This window comes from Cucurbita pepo, chromosome 10 (assembly GCF_057944985.1).
Source record: "Cucurbita pepo subsp. pepo isolate OVF chromosome 10, ASM5794498v1, whole genome shotgun sequence".
NCBI lineage: Eukaryota > Viridiplantae > Streptophyta > Magnoliopsida > Cucurbitales > Cucurbitaceae > Cucurbita > Cucurbita pepo.
The window spans coordinates 2,579,837-2,604,390 of NC_141807.1; the positions used below are offsets into that span (position 1 = coordinate 2,579,837).

At 39.8% G+C, this 24,554-nt stretch overlaps 7 protein-coding genes across 8 annotated transcripts; 4 read left to right on the top strand and 3 right to left on the bottom strand.

The window, feature by feature from the left end:
* Nucleotides 1-221: 221 nt before the first annotated feature.
* LOC111803515 (putative inactive receptor kinase At5g67200) lies at nucleotides 222-3,309 on the bottom strand. The gene is given in 4 exon segments (XM_023687953.2): nucleotides 222-1,068; nucleotides 1,684-3,230; nucleotides 3,232-3,284; nucleotides 3,286-3,309. Coding segments are annotated over 4 exon segments (2,175 nt in total). The 3' UTR covers nucleotides 222-517.
* A 1,471-nt stretch (nucleotides 3,310-4,780) lies between these two features.
* Nucleotides 4,781-5,969, top strand: LOC111804450 (protein IRX15-LIKE). The gene has a single exon (XM_023689257.2). It carries the CDS (start codon nucleotides 4,940-4,942, stop codon nucleotides 5,867-5,869), a length of 930 nt encoding a protein of 309 aa, XP_023545025.2. The 5' UTR covers nucleotides 4,781-4,939; the 3' UTR covers nucleotides 5,870-5,969.
* Nucleotides 5,970-7,341: 1,372 nt separating this feature from the next.
* Nucleotides 7,342-8,917, bottom strand: LOC111804449 (putative WRKY transcription factor 15). Its single transcript, XM_023689256.2, has 3 exons — nucleotides 8,050-8,917; nucleotides 7,789-7,914; nucleotides 7,342-7,684 (listed from the first exon to the last, which is right to left on the bottom strand). The coding sequence occupies exons 1-3, from the start codon at nucleotides 8,706-8,708 to the stop codon at nucleotides 7,525-7,527; spliced, it is 945 nt and encodes a 314-aa protein (XP_023545024.2). The 5' UTR covers nucleotides 8,709-8,917; the 3' UTR covers nucleotides 7,342-7,524.
* Nucleotides 8,918-11,100: 2,183 nt separating this feature from the next.
* On the top strand, nucleotides 11,101-16,430 carry LOC111803887 (beta-1,4-xylosyltransferase IRX14). Its single transcript, XM_087127371.1, has 4 exons — nucleotides 11,101-11,409; nucleotides 11,488-12,554; nucleotides 12,837-13,373; nucleotides 15,849-16,430. The coding sequence occupies exons 2-4, from the start codon at nucleotides 11,812-11,814 to the stop codon at nucleotides 16,084-16,086; spliced, it is 1,518 nt and encodes a 505-aa protein (XP_086983497.1). The 5' UTR covers nucleotides 11,101-11,409; nucleotides 11,488-11,811; the 3' UTR covers nucleotides 16,087-16,430.
* An 889-nt stretch (nucleotides 16,431-17,319) lies between these two features.
* On the top strand, nucleotides 17,320-19,011 carry LOC111803934 (cysteine proteinase COT44). Its single transcript, XM_023688553.2, has 4 exons — nucleotides 17,320-17,819; nucleotides 17,971-18,206; nucleotides 18,301-18,441; nucleotides 18,529-19,011. Exons 1-4 carry the CDS (start codon nucleotides 17,369-17,371, stop codon nucleotides 18,817-18,819), a joined length of 1,119 nt encoding a protein of 372 aa, XP_023544321.2. The 5' UTR covers nucleotides 17,320-17,368; the 3' UTR covers nucleotides 18,820-19,011.
* Nucleotides 19,012-19,516: 505 nt separating this feature from the next.
* On the top strand, nucleotides 19,517-21,429 carry LOC111803935 (UPF0481 protein At3g47200). The gene has a single exon (XM_023688554.2). The coding sequence runs from the start codon at nucleotides 19,593-19,595 to the stop codon at nucleotides 21,189-21,191; it is 1,599 nt and encodes a 532-aa protein (XP_023544322.2). The 5' UTR covers nucleotides 19,517-19,592; the 3' UTR covers nucleotides 21,192-21,429.
* A 276-nt stretch (nucleotides 21,430-21,705) lies between these two features.
* LOC111803936 (protein RER1A-like) lies at nucleotides 21,706-24,270 on the bottom strand. Of its 2 annotated transcripts, XM_023688556.2 has the most exons (4): nucleotides 23,694-24,270; nucleotides 22,093-22,273; nucleotides 21,943-22,008; nucleotides 21,706-21,863 (listed from the first exon to the last, which is right to left on the bottom strand). In XM_023688556.2, exons 1-3 carry the CDS (start codon nucleotides 24,065-24,067, stop codon nucleotides 21,952-21,954), a joined length of 612 nt encoding a protein of 203 aa, XP_023544324.1. In that variant the 5' UTR covers nucleotides 24,068-24,270; the 3' UTR covers nucleotides 21,706-21,863; nucleotides 21,943-21,951. The 2 variants fall into 2 exon arrangements, with proteins under 2 accessions (XP_023544324.1, XP_023544323.1); XM_023688555.2 differs by having other exon boundaries at nucleotides 21,706-22,008; nucleotides 23,694-24,269.
* Between the last annotated feature and the right edge of the window lie 284 nt (nucleotides 24,271-24,554).

The window sequence follows — 24,554 nt, forward strand, 5'->3', positions numbered from 1 at the left end:
AATGTTTATCCAGATGGCCCATTGTATGGACTTCATAAAGGTCAATGGCCCAGAAAATCAAAAGTAATAAAAATAGAGATAATTTTAATGAAGCAACTTCCCCCAAATCATCCCCTGTTTTCATGTATATTTCAAGGTTTTCGTTTGTGATTGCAAAAATAAGTTTTGAATTTGCATCACAAACCCAGTAGTCAGCCATTGACACTACATTCTAAGCTTCATAAGGACGAAAACAATAAAAATCTTGTTTCATTGCAATGAAAAATACGTAGAAGATGGTGATTACAATTCCTTGTTTCTGTTATTCTGAGATCACAACGCCATTTCTAATGCCTCCAGTTCTTCTCAACAGGCACAGCGACTGCTTCTCTCTTGCCAAACACTGTCACACCACATTGTCCACTCAATCTTCGAGTCGAAGACGTTGATCTGAGATTCCTGGGTTTTAATTCTTATGGGATTATCCCCTTTTACTCGAAGCCAAATATACAGTTGATAAGCTTTTGTCAATAAACAGTTAAAAGCCACTAGATTCACTGTCCTCTGTCATGACACTCTCCTTGATTTCTAGAATCATTTTCAAAACTTGCCACATGGCCGGCCTCTGTTCAGGGGATGTAGTACTACAGATGCTAGCCACCTCAGTAAGCATTCCAAGTTGGTTACTATCCCCACCATCATCCTCCCTAACTATCCTTACCCATTCTAACATATCAGTTGGCTCAAGAAATGGATGCTGTGCTGGATGTCTTCCTGTCAAAAGCTCCAGCAAGAGCACGCCGAAGGCATACACATCGCTCTTGTGGGTGGCATTCCGGCTGGACTTGCGAGTTTCAGGGGCTTGGTAGCGTGAACCATCAGGATCTTCACAACACTCAGCCAGAGCAGAAAGCCCATAGTCTGTGAGACAGGCCTCAAACTCTGCTCCAAGGAGAACATTAGTAGACTTTAAGTTGCCATGGATTAACTTAGAAGCTTGATGTATATAAGCAATTCCCTGAGCTAAATCTTCTGCAATCTTTAAGCATGATGTCCAGTGCAGAGGCTTAGCCCTTGCTGATCTTGAACCTGCCCACCATTACAGTTGGTGAGAAGTAATTAATTAAACCCAACTGATATATTTGAATTTGATTAAAAACTTCACAACCACGACCAGATTAACATTCCTACAAAGCTCTAAATATAATAATACGAGTGGTCGCCCAGGATTTCGGTCAGATGTTGGAATTATTCATAGAAAAAAGTTCTGAAATGTTATTTGGACACTTCTCATGTAGTGATGTGCATCTACCCCCCGTAATCCACCAATATACTGAAATTTGGACTTAATTTACAGCCAAGCAGCGATTTGGTCCATTTCTTGGCGTCATTGCCAGCATTGGCAAAGTCGCGCATACAGCCATAAGGATATTATTAAACCAGAGCTGTTACTGGAACAGTTTGGCAGAACCAGCCAGCATCACCGACTGATCTTATGGCAGACACAGATCTACTTTACCGTAAATAACCGCGTAATCCCACACCGAGAACAACAAAGAAAACATCTCTACATATTTTTTACCCCACTCGGACCCACCGACGTCGAGAATTTTCGAATTCGACTCGTGAACCGTGAACGCACTCGTGAATTGATCAAACCCAGAAAGAAAATTCAACAGCGAAATGCTTAATAAGTTTACTCACCGTGAATGAGGTTGTAAAGACTGCCATTATGTTGGTAATCGTAGACCACTAATCTCTCTCCCCTGGCTTGGAAATAGGCCCTAACTGGAACCAAATTGGGGTGACGAAGCGCACCTACTGCTTCCAAATGCCGGTCGAAAACTTCGCTGCTCGTCGCGGCGGTCTTAGTAGCATCAAGACGCTTCACCGTTACGATTAGCTGGTTGCAGAGTACTGCTTTGTATGTAGTTCCCATTGTGCCTCTACCGAGCAGCTCGGCCGAAGCCCTCATTAACTGCTCTAAGCTGAATAACTCTGCCTCCCCTTCACAAAATATAAGACTACCACTCTTCTGGACTTTAGGTATATCTTCAATTTCTTTCATTTTGGCTTGAAGTTCGCCCTTTCCGTCGCCTCGGCCGTTGATTGCGGAAGCTGTGGAAAACGCAGTGTCGGTTTCGAATGGCGGAATTTCCGGCTTCGACGCGGTTTTTCTTTGGGTTCTGGCAGCTACATAGAAACATAAAAGACCTGCTATTAAAACTGCGGCGCCGACCGAAAGCCCCACAATCAGACCGGTTTCCTTGTGCTTAACATGAGAGACCGGAGAGAGAAGTATGTCCTGTGACTGTGCGCTTTGGTCGGAAGGGAGAGATGGTGGAGTAGCATTGGAAGCTTCAAAGAATGGAGCGCGTGAGTGGCATGCCTTGTTGACGATCTCGCCGCAGAGATCTGGGTTCCAGAAGAACGACGACGTGTTGAAACGCGACAGTGTGGGGGTAACTGGAATTTGCCCGGTCAGGTTATTCCCCGCGACATTGAAGACCTCAAGGAAGGACTGGTTTAATGGAGGAATACTTCCATTGAAACCATTCCATTCAAGCCGGAGAGTAATGAGCCGGTCCAAGGAGGAAAGCCTCACCGGAAGCGGACCCGTGAAGTTGTTATAGGAAAGATCGAGAGTCTGAAGCCGGTGAAGAGTGAGAATCGACGGCGGAAAAGACCCAACAAAGGAGTTTCGGCCGAGGAAGAGAGATTTAAGGTTGAAGAGTCCGGATAGGTCAGGAATGGGTCCCTCGAGGGAGTTGTTATGCAGGCTGAGGATCCGAAGCTGGTCGAGCTGAGACACTGTATTTGGAGCCAATGTCCCTCGGAGACCAAACGATTGAAGAACCAATCTAACAACACGACCCTGGACGCACTTCACGCCCTGCCATTGACAGTAATCAAACCGCTCATTGAGAGTGTATAGAAGCTTGTTGTCCAAGTCGGCTTTGGACTTGAAGGACAGAAGAGAAACGGCGTCGGAAGGCAACCGTAATTCTTCCGGTGGGACAAGCGCAGGCGGCGGAATTTGAAAGGCAAATCCTGAGGCGTAAAAGGCGGAGAGAGAACACAGCACAACACAACAGAGAAGTGGAAAGGTTGGGAGGAATGTGGGTGGGTTGGGAATCATTATCCAAACCGGAGCTCCCAACCGAGACGGCGGCGGAGAGTATGAAGGAAGTGGTGGAGAGACAAGAGAGGAAACGAGTGCAGCTGGCCCTTTTTGTATAAGGGACCATCGCGTGAGGTGTGTCGTAGGGAGTGAAGGAAAATTGTTGCCAAGCGTTTGACTCCAATCACCACTGCAAATTCTACTTGCATCAATTATTTTACTATTTTTCTTAAATTACAACTTTAATTACTTCATTTTGAAATTCTCTAAATACTTTTCCATATAATTTTTTATTTTTTATTTTTATCTAATAACTCTCTACCTTTTTAAGCTTATTTAAATTTTTTTAAAAACTAATTTATTGTAGGATATAAAAAGGTCAAAAAGTAACAAAGAGAAGAAGAGGTGAGTGGTAAAATGAATCAAAATAGTGCATCACATGTGAGCGACCCTCCAATACATTCTATTAGGAAAAAAAAAAAAAAAAAATTGTCAACAAAGACATCATTTATATAATGTATTATTTCTATCCTCTCTAGGTGTTTTATCAAATAGTTAATTATTTGTTCTTTACCAATAATTTTAATAAATAGGATAAATATTGTCGCATAAGATTATTAAAACTCACGTAATAGGTCATTATGTCATTTAAAATGCTCGAGCTTTACATTGTCAAAATTATTTATACACTTTACCAAAAAAAAAAAAAAAAAAAAAAAAAAAAAAACTTTCATTAAAGAAAAAGTCAAGCACTTTAAATAAAGCAATAGTATAACTTAGCAAGTTGGAAAACAAAATATAAAGACTTCATTCATTCAAATTATTTTAATGACTTTAAAATCCTAAAAAAAGAAACCTTTATCAACATCAAGGGGAAGTACTTTAATTATCACCAAAGTGTCATCAAATATTATAAATATAAAAGAAAAAAAAAATTATATAATAAACGTATAAATGAGAATAAGAGGTAGTAAAGTTTGGGTTGGATCATATAAGCAAATAATATATTCCTTGTGTTGTTTCTTGATTCTAGTGTTCAAATAAATAATACAAATTTGGAGCCCATAATCTTCACACCGTCAATATCTCATTCATAATTTTGACATTCCCAACAAATAAAGGACACCAATCTCCCTTTACAATCATGTCTACTTGACTATTTTTCCAGTATGCTTTAAATAATATATTTTTTAAATAACCCATTTCATATAAATAGAAACAAATTTTTTTTTATTTTTTTTTTTAAATTTTAGAAAAAGGGTTAGTTTATTTTAGTTTATGGTGATGGGTAATGAATAAAATAATTACTTAGTTATTAAGTAACCGACAAGTGTAATAAATTAAATAAAGGGCAGGTAAAAATATAAAATAATTGGTTGGGAATGGCAGAATGAAAAACAAAAACGTCCTATATTTAGGTGGGCGGGTTGGGTTGGTAACTACATGCTGTGCCAAAACCATCCATCCTAATCGTCTCTTAAACAATCATAACATTATCATTGCCATAACTCATCCCACCAAAATTCATTTATGTTAAATAATTTAAGATGAATTATGCTGTTGTATCCTGTTAGATGCTTTACAGCCCAATGGGCTACTGTGTGAAGCATTCGAAGGCCCAAATTTGTAAACAGCCCCCCATCTCAGGGTTTGGGTACATAAATATAAACATATTCATTCTTAGTTTAGAGGTTCCTTGAGAAATAAAAAAGAGGAGCATAGTGCAGTAAGGTAAAGCGACATTTGGCTTGTAATTAGTTATTCTGTCCCTTCACCACTTCTCTCCGTTTGCTTATAACTCTAATCCAATTCCAAATTTACCCAAAAAGTTGTCCAAAAATGAAACCCAATCCCAATAACACCAGGCTCATTCTCCTCCACCCTTACATCCACAAACAAGGCACCTCCTCCAAGATTTGGCTGCTTGCCTTCCTGTCCTTCTTCTCCCTCGCCTTCCTCCTCCTCCTCCTCCTCCTCTACACCCGAGCCTCCACTACTCCCATCGCTGCTTCCACTACTGTTGCCGCCTCTTCCATCGTCTCCACCTCCACCGCCACCCCTCTTCCCACTACCGTCATCAACACCCTTCTCTACTACGCCTCCAAATCCAATGACTCCTTCCACATGACCCACTCCGATCTCAAGCCCATCTCCGACGTCCTCCGAAAATGCTCCACTCCATGTAATTTCCTCATCTTCGGCCTCACCCAAGAGACCCTTCTCTGGAAATCCCTCAACCACAACGGCCGCACTGTCTTCATCGACGAGAATCGATACTACGCTGCCTTCATCGAAGAAAAACACCCCGAAATTGACGCCTACGACGTGCAGTACACCACTAAGATAACCGAACTGAACGAACTGATTTCCACGGTTAGAGAGCAGGTTCGGAACGAGTGCCGTCCCGTACAGAATCTTCTGTTCTCCGACTGCAGGCTGGGACTCAACGACCTTCCGAACCACGTGTACGATGTTGATTGGGACGTGATTCTAGTAGATGGCCCACGAGGGGACTGGCCCGACGCACCCGGACGAATGTCGGCCATTTACACGGCTGGGGTTCTGGCGAGGAGCAAAAAAGGAGGGAACCCCAAAACGCACGTTTTTGTGCATGATTTTAACGGCGAAGTGGAGACAGTCTGCAGCGACGAATTTCTTTGCAATGAAAATTTGGTGGAGGCCACTCATACACTTGGACACTATGTGATCGAGCGGATGGATGAGAATTGTTTCCAATTTTGTCATAACACGACGACGTTCAGGTCCTAGGCGTTACTCTCTTTGCCTATAATACGGCGTCGCCTTTTTTCCTTCAAGTGATTCATAATGTCGCTATTTTATTTATGTTATCAAAACATCTTTTTCATCCTTACTTTCAAATCAAAAAAAATATCTTCCTCCAATGCAAAAACAACCATTTCAATTCCGTTTCCTTCCAACCCATCTCAATTATTTTAGGTCCGATTCTAAATACAAATATTAATATCACTTTAATTTTATATCTAATAATTTTACTTTATTAAAACTCTCAAAAACTTAAATTTTTAAAATTAGCATATATACGTGTCAAAGGTGTTAAATAATTTTTGACTTGATGCGAGCCAACCTACCATTATTCTTGTAATTGTGGCTAATTAATACTTTGCATCAATGATTCATTAATGCTAATCTCGTTGTTCATGTATAGTTGCACTAATTGTACCATGTAGAGTCACTATTTTACCTTTTCTTTCACACTTTTAATTAATGTGCTATTTCTAATTAATTTATCCTTCATTTTTAATGAATATATTAAAAGTAGTTAGTAGTTAAATTCAAGCTCTCACCACCTGTGGCTGATTGTAGAAAATGAGTTTCATAGTCGAAAAAACTCATCGGCTATTTTACTCGGGTATGTGTCTTGGTTCATCATTCTTTTAGCTCAAATTTTAGAAACATAGCAATTGTAACAAAGTGGGATTGGGCAATTACATGGGCTGGACCAAACTGATTGAATTAGAATAGGTTAGAATCCTTAAAGAAAAAGAAAAGATAAAAGAGTCGACCCATTATCATTTACATTCAAATCATTAAAAATTTTCATGAAATCATTTCGTTTACATATTAACAAACGTTGCAAGTACGCAAACAAATAATGTATTGGATACAATTATGAATAAATGTTGATTTGAAATGAAGGTATAGAAATTTGATTTAATGGGGTGTCTGTGGAGACCTAAATTCAGAGAAAAGTTGACGTTGAGACAAAGGCAAGGCTGAAAGAAACAAAGCCATCTAATGGGGGCCCCACATTGGGCACTACCACCAATACTTTTATCAATTCCCTCACCCAACCATTTTGACTTTTGCCTCCCTTTCTCCTTCCCTCTTCTAATTCAAATTCCTTTTTTTTTTTTGTAAAAATAAAATGTAATTTGACGGGACAACTAATGTGTATAAATGAAGACATTATAGTCCACTTCTTTCAAATTCAATTCATGGTTTAATTTTAATTTGCATCGATTTGTTTTAGTAGTTAGTCAACAAAACTGTTAATAATATCCAAGTTGATGAACATTATGGGTATTTTTGTAAGATGGTTAGAGCAGGAAGTTGGCATGAAAATTAAGAAATTAAAAATGCTTAAGAAATGGAATGGACAAAGAGAATAACAAAAAAAAAATCCAAATCCAGAAAAAGGAAAAGGAAAAAAAGGCATCCCACTCCAACTAATACCAAATCCACAATCTTTACCTTCCTCCTTTTTTTTTTTCTTTTTTTCTTAATTTTTAATAATAATAATAGACAAATTCACATTGTCCAAGAAAAGAGAGATAAGAGAAGGCATTAATATATATTTATATATATATATGATAAATAACGTGGAGAAAAACTGACCCTCAGATCTCATTAGAGATTAAGATGAAGGCGACGATCACGATGGTCTAAGAAGACTCGAGGATGAGAGTGGAGGGTTGGGGCAGAGAGAGAGTGTGATTGTGTTCTCCTTCGTAGGTGACCACTAGCATCGCCGGATCGTCTCCGGCACGTTCTACGTGTTTCCGGGCTGGGCAACCTCTGACGCTGCTACACTTGTAATAACCCCTGTTTTATTTAATAATTTAGAATACAAGTTTGAAAAAGTCAACAATATGGAAAAAAGGAATAACAGATAAAAAGATAAAAAGATAAAAAAGAAAAATTGTTACCTGGGATGTGGAGAGCCTTTAATGGGCTTTTGACCATATTTCCTCCATGAATAGTCGTCCGGTGGGATATCCGCCATTTTCAAGCTTATCGCCGGAACCCTCACCACCCTCTTCACTCTCACTTTTCTGCCATCCAAAATTTTTTTATCCTTAACAACTTTTTAATTTTTTAATTTTTAATTTTTAATTTTTTCCTCTTAAAATTAAATGAAATTTCTAATCATTAAAGTAATGAAATGTGAAAGAGAGGGAAAGAGAGACCTCTTCTTGGAACAGTGGCATCGGCCGGAGGAAGAAGCAGCGCCGCACTTGCCGGATCCCAAGTTGTCGGAGCTACACTTTCTCTTAAGGGAAGAAGTAGAGAGAGGGGGTTTCCCGGCGGAGGAGACTTGGGAGAGGTTGATAATCTGAAAAGGCGAGGAGGAGGAAGGCTGCTTGGTATCACAGTCGCCGGTCAAGGAGGAGATGAAGGAGTTATGGGCAGAGGAATAAGAGAAATTAAGACTAGTAGTGAGAGAGTCGATGTTGTCGAGGTCGCCGGCGGGGAGATGGCGATGGGGTGGGATCTGCTGGATGGGAGTGGCATAGAGGACTTGGGGTTGAGGAAGAGGGAGAGGAGCTCTTCTGAAGCGAGCGTGGCCAAGACGGCTCCGGCCGAGGAGAGAAATAACCTTTTTGAACTTGGAGACGGCAGCATCGGCGGCGGCGCGGCAGTCGGTGGGGAAATCGGTGGGAGAATTGGAAGTGGAATTGGGGGATTGAGTAGAGGTGGGTAAGGAGTGATGTTGGGCATTGGAGAGCAATCGGATGAGTTTCTCGACGCTCTCGAGGCCTGAGGCAGCCTCTTGGACGGCGTTGGGTTCCATATTGTGGGTGGTGGCGGGAGGAGGGTAAGGGTGGGAGATGAGGTCCACGGCCATATCTACATACCCATCAACCAAACAGGATTGGAGTTTAAGAAGAAGGAAAAGGAAAAAAGTAAATAAAAAATAGGAGGAAGAACGTAGGATTGGTAAGACAGAAAGAAAGAGAGGAAGAAAAAGAGAGAGTGTGTCCTCTCCGGTCAAAATGGTGTCTGAAATTGGGCCATTAAACTCCTCTCATCTTCTTTCTTTCTTTCTTTCTTTTTCTTTTTTCTTTTTTCTTTTTTCTTTTTTCTTTTTTCTTTTTTCTTTTTTTCTTTTTCTTTTTTTATTTTCCTTGTACAGTTAAGTCAGCTAAAGTGGGGGGGACAACTTTGTCATTTTGCTTACTCATTTGACATGCATCCTCATCCTCGGCTGTTGACTAATACACACCCAAATTTCTACACCCAATCCATCCTTCTAATCCTCTTTATTTTCAACAAAACATTTCTCCCCACATCTTTTCATTATAACAAAAAAAAAAAAAAAAAAACAAAAACAAAACATAAACAAACAAAACGCCATCCTCACATGTTTTTACTAAACTTCAAAAATAATACAAATAAAACTTTAATTCCAAACTTACATTACATATACACATTGAATCCGTTCCCTTTCAACTTAAACCTCCATTTATTTGGACCCCTTTTAGGCCTTGACTTGTCTCGTTACGTCTAAAATTACCTTGTTTGTTAAGATTCATCTCACCTTCTTAATCCATCCTCGCCAAATATTAGTCTTGGATCATAGAGATTTGGTTCACTCGTGATTATGCTTAGTATGACCCGTTGCTTGATCAAAGAGTTTTCAATTTTTTTTTTTTTTTTTTTTTTGGGTCGTGTTCCCTCTTTTGCATTTTTCTCTCTTTGTGGTTGATGAGTTTGTGATCGTAAAATTCATCCAATTTAAGAAAGATTTGTATTAAATATTTAAAAATATAATAAATAATATAAAATATATTATTATTATTATTATTATTTTAAGATAAATTGATTTGGTTGAACTTTAGTGTATGTTTAAAATCGTATTTAAAATTGAAAAAAAAGAAAGAAAGTAATTTAAAAAACGAAAGTGCCAAAATTATAGATCAATGTGCAGGAAAAAAAGAGAGAAAGAAACTCGGAATCCGATGCTTGATGTCGAGAACCTTGACCTGCAGTTTAAGTGGGGACCACAAAAGTTAATCTGGTCTAGAATCTAGATGGGAAAGAAGAAAAGGACAAAGATAGTGATTAGGTCAAAGATGTGATCTTAGCCGTTTGATCTTTGACCAACTATAATTACGGCCACGTGTAATGGATTCATGCCAGCTCACCTCCACGTCAAATACAGCATCCTTCAGTTGACTTACAGGCTTCCCCCAACTACTACTCCGTAATAATCCGTTTCAATATGTACGTATTATGTGATTTATTGGTATAAAATGCATGCAATAATACAAAGTTGACAAATATTTATTGGTGCATGAGTACGTATATAACATGGTTTAATTTAATAAATATAAATGAAGGTAGGGTATGAAAGTAAATGGAGTCAAATTTAGGACAACAAACTACACTAATTGTGTGGACCATCTGGTAGAGCTTGTTGTAACATGAAGCAGCATAAGTTATTAATATTAAATTCACCTCCAACAATGCCCTATTTTATTCACAATAATTTATCTACATTTTTTTCTCTCTTAAAAAATAACTAGCCAACGGCCTATAAATATCCAGTCCCAAGACTAAATTAACCTATTTTTAGGTTGAATAATCCAAAAGTTCAAACATTTAATGACTTTTGATTTATAGATGTAATTTTTAGTGCGCTATTTTAATAATGGTATTAAATCATTGTACCATCATTTTTCTAATCACATATAATGGGCCTTGAGCTGTGTTAAATTTGAGAGCCTTTTACCTTCCATTATGGGCTGGATCGACAGAAGAGGCCCACGTCAATTGGTAACACAAAATTCAGGATGCTGGGCTTGGCCCACGTTCGGACTTCTATATATATATATATATATTTATATATATATATATATTTATATTCACAATGATGGGTTGAAGATTAGAAAGGGAGAGGAAATAGTGTTGCCTGACTTCAAAGGAAAGTAAAGGCAATTGAGAATTGATGTAATGGGTTTACCTAAGGCTTTTGTTTTATTATGGGAGGCTTTTTAATGTAGGTGGGTTTGTCATTTTGGATCTCTCTCATTTATCAAATTTCTCCAATTTTCCTTATAATATCAGCAACCTCATCTATGATTGATTGCTTCCAATTGTTGCAATTTTGACTGTTCTCAAAGATTATAATCATATTAATTAAGTTGCCCATTACAGAATGGTAAGGGCGGGTCGTTCCTAAAAATGTGTATTTGTTAATTACCAGAAGAAGAAAGCGGGGGTGAAATCAATTTGAAAAGAGGAAAGACGGGCGATTTAGTTTGGAAGAGGAGCTCACAATTCAATTCTTGGCGCTCGCCAATTTGAGATTGCTTAGAGAAGGTAAAAAGGGGAACATGTTTGTTGTAGTTTCTTTTAAAAAAATTCTTTGATGGGTGGGTGAGGTTTGAACCTGTCAACCACTGGTTGGAAGCTATGCGTTGAATTCTACTTTCTACTGTTGTAATCCGGCGTCAACCAAATCAAACCAACTGCGGCCACCCTCCCTCCCTGCCTTCCCAATGCCATTGATGCTTTTGGCTTGCGTTTGAAGCTGCCCTTCAAAGGTTAACTGTTTCTGTATTTAATATTCTCTCATTTTCTTACTGATTCATTCCTTATTTCTAATACTCTTTACCTTTCAGGCATTTCGTCGAGCATCTGGGGCCCCTTTCATCTTGGCCTCATATCGCCTTCGACACCGCGTGTGTCTGTTCGCCAAACAAGACTCAGACAAACACATTTTTCGTAGCTTTTCATTCTTCAACTCAAAGTAATTCTCCTCTAATCAACCCCTTAAGCTCCCTTCTCCAACCCACTTCCGCACCACCATTCCCATTCTCTTGCTAACTTTACAAGCCGAATCGAATCTCAGCTTTAAAGGAACATCTGAACTACTCCTTTTCGACGATTTGTCCAATTCCTCTTCTGCTGGAGCGAAGGAGGGTTAGTGGGGTCAAACCCAGAATATGAAGCTTTCCGCATTACAGCAGACCTATGCTGCCCGTCGGGCCAATAGCTTCAGAGGATCGCCGTTGGATTCGTCCACGGATAGTCCAATCAAGTCGCCGGCGGGGATTTTCTGGCTAGTTCTTCATGGACTTTGTTGCCTCATCAGTCTTGTGCTTGGATTTCGCTTCTCTCGTCTTGTGTTTTTCCTTTTCTTCTCTACTTCCACTACCACTAACCTCTACTTGACTCCTTTTCGATCCGCCACTGACCTGAACATTCACTCTACTTCGCTGCCAAATCCGACTGTAAATCTTGAAATTCCTGCGAATTCGACGACGACTACGACTATTGCCACTTCGAGTAGCCGCGTGGTCGTAGGGAGGCATGGGATCCGAATCCGGCCGTGGCCGCATCCAAACCCTACTGAAGTCATGAAGGCTCACCAGATTATTGAGACGGTACAGAGGGAACAAAGGCGCCAATTCGGGGTCAAGAATCCGCGGAAGTTAATTGCTATAACACCAACTTATGTGCGGACTTTCCAGGCGCTCCACATGACTGGTGTTATGCACTCGCTAATGTTGGTCCCTTACGAGCTTGTTTGGATCGTGGTGGAGGCCGGTGAAATCACCAACGAGACTGCTTCTGTTCTTGCCAAGTCTGGGCTGGAGACTATCCACGTTGGGTTCAATCAGCGGATGCCAACTTCTTGGGAGGGTAGGCATCGAATGGAGGCTCAGATGAGGCTTCATGCCTTGAGGTTATTTCTCCATACCTTCCTTTTTTCCTTTGTGCTTGATGTTTGCTTGTTTTTTGAAGATTAAGTAGTTAAACGCTTCTGTTTCTTTCTAAACAAAGCTGAGTGCTCGAGTACGATTTAGTTAGTAAGCTATTAATTGCGGAGCAAAAAAGGAGAAAAGATCAAAGATTGTGCATGATGATGAAAATTGTATTTCTTAGCCCCCATTTTCTCCTAATACGACTGCGCATTTCAGTTTGCTTTTAGAATATGAATTTGATTCTGTAGGTATGAATGATGCAGAATTGTGAGCAAAATGAGGCTGGATGGAATTGTGATATTTGTGGATGACAGTAATATGCACAGTATGGAGTTCTTCGATGAGATCCAGAATGTGAAGTGGTTTGGTGCTCTGTCTGTCGGAATTATCGTTCAGTCAGATAAACAAGATGAATCATCAGAGGTGGAGAACCCTTCAATTCCTGCTCAGGGTCCTGCTTGTAATTCTTCCAATAAGTTGGTTGGTTGGCACACCTTCAATGCGCTCCCATATGCCGGAAAGAGCGCTAAATTCATTGGTGACAAGACATCAGTTCTTCCGAGAAAGCTTGAGTGGTGTGGGTTTGCGTTGAATTCCAAGTTGCTATGGAAAGATGCAGAAGATAAGCCAGAATGGGTCAATGAGTTTGATACATTGGATGTTGGTGATGATGCTTTAGAGAGTCCCTTATTTCTTTTGAAGGATGCATCGATGGTTGAGCCGCTTGGAAGTTGTGGCCGCCAAGTTTTGCTCTGGTGGCTCAGAGTTGAAGCTCGTTTCGATAGCAAATTTCCTCATGGGTTAGTATCATCTTTTATTTAATGCCTTCCTCCATATTACATATATGAAATTCGTCAATCTGTTAGATATAGGACTAAACATGAAATGAAACAATATGAAATTTTTGGGTCAATTTGTTCCGAATGCGTATTGAAATTTTAATAACATTTCAAACACCTAAAAATGACATAATATCGTGTTACTGAATTGGGAGATGCAATTATAGAAAGGCATCTCCGTTAAACTTTCCTGTTGAGGCCGTTCATATCCGATCTGATCCTTTAATTTAATGTCTTCTCTACCCTCCAAGGATGTCTTTATCACCTCTCCTTGATCATGGTTTATCATCTTAACTGGTTTTCATATTGATTTTTTCTAATGCAACTTTTATCTAGATTTGATGTTTTGTGTATGTTGTATCTCTAATTTTTGCTTCTGGATATTTTTTGGTATGAAAATTTCTATCTTTTGGTGCTTACTTGCAATAGTTGTTATAAGTGGTCAACTTACAAGAATATTTAATATTTCATTAGAAGGCCACTGCACTTGAATATTGGAGCCAATAGATTTTCGTGGTAGGTGGTAGATCTGTGTTTTTTGTTTGATGCAGTTGTTAATGACATTATATGCTGCTATATGATAGTAGGACGAAAAAATTCTTCTATTCTAAATTGTAAATCGATCAGTTCATTTAACATGTCAATTGTATTGTCACTGCAATTAATTTTTGCTTTGCATCAATGATGCCGAGGACATTAAATAGATCAGGCTTTGGAGAGTGAAAAGGGTTGAGGGCTTTTCAGAGGGGTGGACTTTTTGCCTACTCATCTTCCGGATGTTGGTTCCTCATCAAGCTTATTTTTTTCATCTACATACAAACCCATACCTTTTTTAGATATTCATGTTATATATAATTTCTGACTAATATAAGTAATCTTTTTCTATAACTATTATCCTCTTTTCTAAGATAACATAACCTCTACGCCCTCAGGTTCCTATCGGACTCTGAACATTTAGCAATGTGTCGGAGATGGCCTTAGTGTTGGAAGGAACCTTGGACAATCTTATAGTTTTTCTTATCGTTCTATAGAAGCCAAGATCATAGGCTCCTCTTTTGAATCTGTCATAGGTTGAGCTCAATGTTACGTTCAAAACGTTGTCAAGATTAGAATCACTAGCAGTCTCCTAGAAGTTCTTCTTGCATAGTAATTATTTTCTTCCAACTTTGCCCTCTCTCTTTCCATTTTGAATTTTGACTACCGTTCCAAACGCCTTTAAGAATTTACAACAAACACCATGGCCTCTGTTTTCATCTTGCCTTAATCTTTTCCAAGAAGGGTTGCTCATCTTGATGGCCAATTTCCGGTGATCTAATTACATTTACTCCCATTTTCTCTTTCGCCATTTATACGTTCTATTTCTATAGAGCATTATAGACACCTCTTAAGACATTATTTCTATAGATCAATCAAGGTATAGCAGGTTATGCTTATGGCCGACCCACCTCACTAATTCTGGACAGGCTTTGCCTCATCCCGCAAATTCTCGAGAGGTTTGCTCACCCTAACTGAGGGAATAATTTCTTCTCATCTACTCAGCTCCAAAATTTTAGTGGAAAACAGTAAAGGTGCTGTATGTGAAACAATGGAAGATTTATATTATCAAGTTTTTCACCAAATGCTTTGAACCTGTGACCGAAAGGCATCTCCAAACATCTCAAATCTGATAAAACATTTCCTTGGACATGATTTTTCACTTCTTTCATTCTTTTTCCTTTAAGAATTTGATCCCGAAGATCCAAAATCTAATAAAAGTTTCCAAGAATATCGTTAATTAGAAGTCCCTTCAGATTTTTGCTTTTCTTTCTGGCAAACTTCTACAAAATTATAGTACAAGAATCCTCTTCTTCGTACTGTTTCTGTTTTTCAGAAGTCAAGGACAAAGGATGCCAGTTCACTATCTAGTTGGGCAGTCTTTAATCTCTAGGAAGCTAGGGTCATAGGGATTTGAGATTCGGTCGCAATACAAAGTTTCATCTTCATTTCTGAATGCGCCTTTTGACTACGAAATGCGGTGATTCCTTACTGTTTGGTAGCCTAATCCGCTTTAGGCTACCTTGCTTCATCTTCCTTTTCACTATATCTGAAAGAGACATCCAACTTCGCTATAATTTAGCTGGTGCAAAGAGTTCTACACATTAAAGTATAAAAAGAAAGGATCAGGGTAATACCTGGCTGGTTTATTTTTTCTTGCATCGCACCACCTACTTATATCGTTGTTTCTAATCTTTTCTGGGTCGTTTCTGTGTTTTCATCTGCATATGTGCTATGGTATCTTCTTCATATGCATTTTTTTTTTCATTTAGATTCTCAAGTTAATGGTATTGTTGGCCATTTCACTGGGATGCCGGATCCTGCTTGGACAACTTTCGTTGATCCTCCATCATGAATGTTGCTTTTATATTCACTTAATGCTTCCATTTCTATTTGATATAGGTGGTTAATCGACCCTCCTTTGGAGATTACAGTACCTGCAAAACGAACACCATGGCCGGACGTTCCTCCCGAACTCCCTACTGGTGAAAAAGCTCGGAGAGGCAACCACGAGGAAACAACGAAGCTTCCTGCAAAGGCTCATTCATCCAGATCCAGAAGAAGTTCTCGAAGCAAGAGAAAGCGGCACGAACCGAAAGTGGTGGATACTCAAACCTCAGAGAGACATTCTCAGAACTGAAAAGAAACAGGCCATATCATGTCCATGATCTGTCTGGTGTCCAAAGATTAGATGATAAGAATTGAAGGGAAGAATTGGTTTTTGAGGGAGGCAGGTAAAAAAGATCGTGGTTTGGTTTCAATGTGAATGTGAATCAGGAGAGGCAGGCTTCATAACAGGGCCCATGTATACAAAGAATTCAGTTTTGATTTCAGACTCGGTTACAGTTTTCTCTTTTCTATTAAAAATTTTTATTTTTTTGTTTCATTATGGGGTGATTGATGTTCTATTGTGGTGAGAAGGGGATTTGTACCTGCTGCTACTGCAGGGAAGCTTGTATTCAAAATATGTTTCAACATTTTATACGTGATGCTCTCAATAGTGTAGTTGTGAGGCCGTTTGCCTGCTTCATAATCATAAAACATAAAACAAAGCAAAGTTGGTGTTGGGTCTCTTCCAATTTAAATTGGACATTACTCCTAAATACCTTCGATACTTCAACCATGTAAACTTGTCGTACATTATGGGGGGAAACTTAGCTCTTACGTTGCCATAGGTCACTACTTTCTAAATTCATTGAACTTCAACTTGGAGGTACAAAATAAAATGGAAAACACAAAAAAAAAGTTGTAATAATTGAGGAGTGCACATTAAGTATTAACCGGGAATATTGTATGAAGAAAGAAAGATTTGGAGAGAGAGATGGAGAGAATGAAATTTGTGTTCCCAAGAGAAGACGCCTGCTCCCTATTTAATGGATTCATACTTTATTGGTGTTTTTTGGTTACGTTGAAGGGATGGGATGGGATGGGATGGGATGGGGTGGGATGGTCGCTTCTCTGCACTGCCTTTTCTCAGCTTCTTGGGAACAGTAGCCGCCACTTCTCCCCTTCATTTCTTTTTCAACACATATAAATTCTTTCAAGATTAAACGCTTTTACTTTCTCATCTTTGAATTCTAAAAGGGGGTAATAAGAAAATGGTAATGGAAGTGGTGATCTGAGATGAGATGAGCTCCTCGTGTATGGGAAATGACAGTGAAAGTCAGTCATGTCATCTTGTCCGCTGGCACACTCTCCCATGCCAAATTCAATCGGTTGCATTATATTTTATTTCCTTTTAACTGCCAAAACCTTCCGCCATCAACTTGCCCTTTCATTCATTCTCCCATTTCCCAACCCTTTACTATTCTCTAAACCCATGAGCTAACCTCCACCTCCTATAAATACCCATCGCCACTTCCCCCCACTTTCCCCATCACTCCGAATCAACAATCATCCCTCTTCTTTAACCAACCTTCGCCATGCCTTCTCCCACCTCTTTGCTTCCCCTCCTCTCCTTCTTCCTCCTTTCCACTTCCGCCCTCTCCTCCTCCTCCTCTCTGCTCAGCCGCCGGAGTGACAGCGAGGTGAGAGCAACCTACGACCTGTGGCTGGCGAAGTTTGGCAAGACCTACAACGGAATCGAAGAACAGGAGAAGAGGTTTCAGATCTTCCGGGAGAATCTGAACTTCATCGATGACCATAACTCTGAGAATCGGACGTATAAGGTTGGATTGAACAGGTTCGCCGATTTGACCAACGACGAGTATCGGGCTGCGTATTTGGGGACCAGGTCGTCCCCTGCTCGACGAGTCATGAAGGACAAGAACGCCAGTCGCCGATACGCCGTTAACAACCGCGACCAGTTGCCGGAATCCGTCGATTGGAGGGCCAAAGGTGCCGTTACTCCCATCAAAAATCAAGGAAGTTGCGGTGAGTTTTTTAAATTTCATCAGCTGTTGAGAATATATACAATTTTTTTTTTTTTATAAAAAAATTACGGTTATATATTTTGAAAATTTTAAAATTTAAATTTTTATTTCCCCGCCGACTTTAATATAATTGTGTTGTTGGGGGGAAACAGGAAGCTGCTGGGCATTCTCCACTATAGCGGCAGTGGAAGGCATAAACCAGATCGTCACCGGAGAACTCATCTCTCTCTCCGAACAAGAGCTTGTTAGCTGCGACAAAAAGTACAATTCAGGCTGCAATGGAGGCCTTATGGACTATGCCTTCCAGTTCATCATTGACAATGGCGGCTTGGACACCGAAGAAGATTACCCTTATGAGGGCTTGGACGGACAATGCGATCCCACCAGGGTGAGATTATTTCTGCTTTTCTCCGCCGGATTTTGATTCCCTCTCTGGAATTGAATTGAGTTGAATTGAATGACATCTCCCCTCTCTCTCCCAGAAAAATGCGAAGGTTGTTAGCATCGACGGGTACGAGGATGTCCCTGCCAACGACGAGGAAACATTGAAGAAGGCCGTTGCCCATCAGCCAGTGAGCGTCGCCATTGAAGCTAGTGGCTTGGCTATGCAACTCTATCAATCGGTAAGCAATCGTGTATCTCTCACATTTCGTGAACTATCCACTTCAATCCATAAATTGTGATTGATCACATTTGTCTAAACTTTTCAGGGTGTATTCACTGGTGATTGTGGCACTGCTCTGGACCATGGCGTGGTCGCTGTTGGATATGGCACAGAGAACGGGGTTGATTATTGGCTTGTAAGGAACTCTTGGGGCACGGGATGGGGTGAGGATGGCTACTTCAAGCTAGAGCGCAATGTAAAGCACACTACCAATGGCAAGTGTGGGATAACAATGCAGGCTTCTTATCCTGTTAAGAACGGCAGCAACCCAACAGGATCATACTCGGCTTTGGAAACTGTTGGGGACAAGAACAAGATTAGCACTGCCGCAATATAAACTCCTGGCAGTTTGGCGAGAAGAAAAAAAGGTGAATTGGAGAGAAATTATGTCTTGATATTTCAATTCCTATTGGTCTGAAGTTGGGCCTATTGTTTTACCTAGAAATCTTAATGTGCTTCTTTCTTGTAAATGATTCGGTTCAATATCAATGTTCCTTAACAGTTTAATGATATCTGTAGCATTTAAGAAGGAGATGTCTTTTTGTGTTGTCATTCCCCACCCCCAATCAAAGAAACAATTAAGCAAATTTCCTCTCATGATTTTGGCCATTGCTTCCACCTAATGCTATCATTGGGGTCAACTTTGGGGCTGCAAGATGGTGGCAATACTTAATAATTCAATTCCAGGGGAAATTTCATCTCTGCATATAATATAATAATAATCCTAATACAAGTAAAAGGAGAGAGAGAGAGAGAGAGAGAGAGAGAGAGAGAGAATCGTGCACTTCTGATAAAAATCCAGAAGAAAAACGGAAAACAGAATTGGAAATAAAGAATGGCAATTTGATTTTTCAATGAAAATCACATTCTCACCAAACATCGAAGATAGACATTCCAAGTAAATGGGTCCGTTTCGTTTTTGATGATCTACACCTTTGCTTCACGTCTTTTGGAACTTAAAAGCATTAATAATTTGGATATTTTCCTTCTCACCTTAATTATTACGTCCTCGTTGTCTATGTCGGAGTACAGTGCTTTCGTTGCCTGGGGACGGATAAGAGTTCTTCAAATGCCAATCTTAGTCTAAGAAGTTTCAGTTCTGTGCACAAGATGGTGGCTGTGTTCAATAAAGAGTTATTGAGCTGGTATCTGATCACCCTCAAGCTCAGAGAAACGGTAGAATCTGGACTTCCCATCTTAAACTCAAATTCAGCCAATTCTGTTGATTCTCAAGAAAAATCAGAGCTCCAGCTTCAGGGGCAGAGACAGAATCATTCAGAATCCCATCGTGTTATAATAGAAGATGAAGATCAGAAGCTTGAAGAAGACCCGGAATCACCGGAGTCAGGATGGGTTATCACCATCAAGGAAAAGCTTGGCCAAGCACATCAAGATGAAGTAGAAAGTTCGTGGGCGAAGGTCAGCATTTACAAGGTCCCCCACTACCTGAAAGATGGAGACGACAAAGCTGTTGTTCCTCAGATTGTGTCTTTGGGACCTTACCACCATGGAAAGCGCCGGGTCCGGCAAATGGAACGCCATAAATGGCGATCGCTTCACCACATCCTAGAGAGAACAAAGCACGACATAAAGCTTTATCTGGATGCCATGAAAGAACTTGAGGAGAAAGCCCGTAGTTGTTATGAAGGACCGTTCAGTTTTAGCAGCAATGAGTTTGTTGAAATGATGGTGCTGGATGGTTGCTTTGTGCTTGAGCTCTTCAGAGGAGCTGCAGAAGGATTCAAACAACTTGGGTACCCTCGAAATGATCCAATCTTCGCAATGCGCGGCTCAATGCATTCAATCCAGAGGGACATGATAATGCTCGAAAATCAGCTTCCCCTGTTTGTACTGGATCGGCTGCTAGAGCTTCAGCTTGGTGACCACTACCAGAAAGGGCTTGTAGCCGAATTGGCTCTCAGATTCTTCGATCCATTAACCCCAAACGATGAGCCCTTGACTAAAAGTAACTTGAACAAACTAGAATCATCTCTCGGGAACACAACCGCCTTTGACCCGCTTGGTTATCAAGGCGGACTTCATTGCCTCGACGTTTTCCGGCAAAGTCTCCTGCGATCAGGCCCCAAATTAGCACCAAAAGTGTGGATCAAACGGCGGTCTCATACAAATCGGGTGGCCGATAAACGGAGGCAGCAATTGATACACTGCGTGAAAGAGCTGAAAGACGCAGGGATCAGATTCCAGAAGAAGAAAACTGATCGATTTTGGGACATAAATTTCAACAACGGGGTTATGCAAATTCCACGGCTATTGATTCACGACGGAACAAGGTCATTGTTTCTGAATCTAATAGCGTTCGAACAGTGTCATCTTGATTGCAGCAATGACATAACCTCCTATGTGGTTTTCATGGATAATCTAATCGACTCTCATGAAGACGTTGCTTACCTCCATTACTGTGGGATAATAGAGCATTGGCTTGGCAGTGATGAGGAGGTTGCTGAGCTCTTCAATCGTCTCTGTCAAGAGGTAGTTTACGACATCAATGCTAGCTACCTTTCCCAACTGTCCGAGGATGTGAATCGCTACTACAACCATAAATGGAATGCTTGGAGAGCAACCTTGAAACACAACTACTTCAGCAATCCATGGGCCATCATCTCTTTGGTTGCTGCAGTAGTTCTTCTGTTGCTTACTTTTGCACAGACTTTCTATGGTGTTTACGGTTATTACAGGCCCCCAAATTGACCCACAACTCAGAACCTGCCCCTCTCTCTATCATATCAGATAAAAAGCTTCTGTTTTTCAGTTGTTTCTTCTTCTTCGTTTTCTTCTTTTTCTCTTGGATTGGTTTTCCAGCTCAGTTCAAATAGCTGATGGAATTGTCTTATTGGTTTTGTAATACGAAAGTAGTTTTCATTTTGATTATGTTGTGGATGGAGATGGCTTTGAATTTTCAGAGTAACATGAACCCCAGATGAGATGACTTTGTTTGGTCTTTTTTGTGGTAACATCTAACTGAACTAATGGGGTAAATTCTGTCTTAAATTCACTCTTTCATAGGCTACTATTTCTATAATGCCCATAATATTTTCACGATATCAAAAGAAGTTTGGCTTTTGCTGCTTCTTTACACGAGAACTTGTAAAAGATCAAAAGAAATTAGACGTTAAATTAGCTTTTCCTACAGATGAATGGGATTACAGTGATTTTTCAATCTTTACGACTGAAAGATATCATCTGTCAAGGAGAGAAGGGAAAATTCAGAAATCATACTATATCTTCCCGAAACTTGATTTTCCATAGGAACATCCAAAGAAGTACAAAGATCAGGGGAAATGAAAAACCAGCAGCAGATGATCAGCCTAACTTATCTTCAGTACAATTATCTCTTACCGCCTTCTCCTCATGTAGAACTAACTGAGAACAAGAATACAGCCGAATAAATAAAGTTTACCAGTTCTCTACTTAATAGAAATAATTACTACTATTAATCTACCCAAAGACTTCAATCCTTCAGAAGGCTCTTGGTGTCGCTTGAAGCTGCACCCTTTCCATCATATCGCTATCAAGAAGTAAAGAACATCGTTAGTTAATAATTGCATGGGACATGATGAATGGAAGAAGACCATGAAAACAGAGAACATACCTGTTTACCAAAGGAGAACGGGACATATTTATATTTGATCATGTGTGATATCTGTCTCCTCATGGTGAGAGTGAACAGCACCACCCAGTAAAATAGAAGTATAGGCCAAAATACAGGTACATCAAATGCACTGAAGAATGTCATCAAAAAAGCAATACAGAAGGCTTTTGTGATAGAGTACCTTCAAAGTGGGAAGGAAGGAAACATTACCAAAAGTTAGCATTCTTCTATCATTGGTCATTTTGATCTACAAGCTAAAAATATAAAACTTATCGGATGAGGAAGCTATAATGTCCCTAATAACTGTTGAATACAAACTCTGAAAATCTGCATGCACCATTGCAATTCAAAAACAGATCCACATTAAGGATAAAGCCCAGTCCAAGATGATGGAATCCGTTTTCTACATGATTAAATTTGATGGTAGAAATTCTTTTTTATAAAAAAAGAATATGTTAGTAGATTAGGCAGTCAATTGTGTTAAAACTAAACCTTAATAAACACAGGCCATCAGTATCCAAATAAACAGAGGATTTGTATCATATTACATTACGGGAAACTTTCTTCAGAATATTTTTGTTTTTGAGAATAAAACTCAATGTTTAACAGCTTAAAGATCGATCCTATCCAATAGTTGCAATGCTGCTGGAAGTAATATAAATGTGGAACATGAAGGTTGAGAACAAAGGTACGAAAATTACAAACAATTAGAAACATTGTAAAAAGAAACATCAAAATCCCGAGGTTCTATCATGAAGAAAAAATGCTGAATAATTGAAACAATATCTTTTATAGGAAACGTCATACATCTTAACCTATAGGTCATAACCTTTTAGATATTTACAGCAAGTATCAACCAGCTTGATTAGAGTTGCAAGGAATCTAACCAAGGTTTTTTCTTTATATTTTGGTTTATCTCCAAATTCTAGAGGGCAGAGAAATTATTCAATATGGTACTTACTTTTAAAATCGTTAAATACATGGTTAACATTTTTTTTTTTTGAATTTCTTCCTCTGAAATCCAATGATGTACAAGTGACAGCCATGTTGATCAAATAACTTCTTGGGCGCAGGGTTGAGGGAGCAAGGAAGGTTCTCTTAAATGGACAATGACATGGGTCAAGAGCTAGCTAGGAGTCTAGAACCCGGAGCGCAACCCTTTACATATACCAAGTTCAAATAAATAGAATATCCACAAACTTCTGATTGCACCGCTGCAACTCTAATCTCGTTCGACTAGTCAGATTTTGAAAAGGTCAAATTCTGGGCTCAAAATTAAATGGGAACAAACTTAGCAAACATATGAAATATCAAATACAAAAACCATCCAGAGATCCCAGGCACCAATCTTGATCAAATCCTATACTATGGGTGAAAAGTTAAAAGAATTCCGAACCCCAATCATTAATAAAGCTCATGACTCCAATCCAACAGTTACCCATCTCCTAAAGCTTAAGCAAACCTCGACAGTTCGTAATTACACTACAAATTCCCGATCGCATGGTTTATATATCAGAGAGTATTCAATCAAAAGACACTGCGATGGCTCAAATTGAAAATGGGAGGGAAAAAAATTCAACGAATCGGAAACCTGGACGCACCAGAACTTGAACTCCGGAAGCCTACGAACGAAAGGGCGGAACTCATCGGATTCCCTGAGGGGAAGCGCAGGGCCGTCATGGAGATCCAGGATCTCAGGATCCACTTGGGGCGAGAGAAACCCAATTAGAAGATTGAGGATGTAAATTCCGAGACCGTAAGAGACGATGTAGAATCCTTCGATGAGGTAAACCCGAAGGACATAGATAGAGGCGACGAAAAAACAGGCGATCCAACGGTAGAAGATGTACGGGGTACACCTATCGAGAAGGTGCTGATACCGCCGGGAAACGGCATGGCTCCACCGTGAAAAGAGAGTGGTAGAATAAACATCTTCCGCGGCGCCGAGACGAACGCCAGCCGCGTCACTTTCCATTAGGACCCAAAAGTATCGGCAACCGTCGTCGCCCAATTTATATACTCGAGATTTGATTTCCCCGTTCCTATGTTTGTATCTGTAATTATCTCCCTTCAGCCATTTGCCAAGGTAGGGTGGGTTGACGAACTGGCCGTCGTTCGCGGGCTGATTCCCCTCGATCAATTTTTTTTTTCTCTTTTTCCTTTTCTATCTTTTTTCTTTTTAAACCGATCCTTGGCGCTTCCGCTTCGCAACTCCCCAAGTCAATATTTTAGCATATTGCACTTTGCAATACCAACCTTTCATTTTAATTGTTCATTGTGAAATAGATTAAAATATATTTGTTTTTTTTTTCTTTTATTATTATTATACTAACATTTAATTTAATCGGACGCTTGGCCTCCAAGCGTCCTCCAAGGTGGAAGATCTCACATCAATTGGAGATAAGCAGGCCAAGCGTCGTCCAAGGTGAAAGATCTCACATCAATTGGAGATAAGCACTGAG

Coding starts and splice junctions, on each gene's coding strand:
- LOC111804450 (XM_023689257.2), top strand. CDS start 4,940: ATGAAACCCAATCCCAATAACACCAGGCTCATTCTCCTCCACCCTTAC.
- LOC111804449 (XM_023689256.2), bottom strand. CDS start 8,708: ATGGCCGTGGACCTCATCTCCCACCCTTACCCTCCTCCCGCCACCACC. Junction 7,915..8,049: donor TGCCACTGTTCCAAGAAGAG/GTCTCTCTTTCC, acceptor TTTGGATGGCAG/AAAAGTGAGAGTGAAGAGGG. Junction 7,685..7,788: donor AAAGGCTCTCCACATCCCAG/GTAACAATTTTT, acceptor TAAATAAAACAG/GGGTTATTACAAGTGTAGCA.
- LOC111803887 (XM_087127371.1), top strand. CDS start 11,812: ATGAAGCTTTCCGCATTACAGCAGACCTATGCTGCCCGTCGGGCCAAT. Junction 12,555..12,836: donor ATGAGGCTTCATGCCTTGAG/GTTATTTCTCCA, acceptor TGAATGATGCAG/AATTGTGAGCAAAATGAGGC. Junction 13,374..15,848: donor GATAGCAAATTTCCTCATGG/GTTAGTATCATC, acceptor TATTTGATATAG/GTGGTTAATCGACCCTCCTT.
- LOC111803934 (XM_023688553.2), top strand. CDS start 17,369: ATGCCTTCTCCCACCTCTTTGCTTCCCCTCCTCTCCTTCTTCCTCCTT. Junction 17,820..17,970: donor CAAAAATCAAGGAAGTTGCG/GTGAGTTTTTTA, acceptor GGGGGGAAACAG/GAAGCTGCTGGGCATTCTCC. Junction 18,207..18,300: donor GACAATGCGATCCCACCAGG/GTGAGATTATTT, acceptor TCTCTCTCCCAG/AAAAATGCGAAGGTTGTTAG.
- LOC111803935 (XM_023688554.2), top strand. CDS start 19,593: ATGGTGGCTGTGTTCAATAAAGAGTTATTGAGCTGGTATCTGATCACC.
- LOC111803936 (XM_023688556.2), bottom strand. CDS start 24,067: ATGGAAAGTGACGCGGCTGGCGTTCGTCTCGGCGCCGCGGAAGATGTT. Junction 22,274..23,693: donor CTTCCGGAGTTCAAGTTCTG/GTGCGTCCAGGT, acceptor CCCACTTTGAAG/GTACTCTATCACAAAAGCCT. Junction 22,009..22,092: donor CGTTCTCCTTTGGTAAACAG/GTATGTTCTCTG, acceptor ACTTCTTGATAG/CGATATGATGGAAAGGGTGC.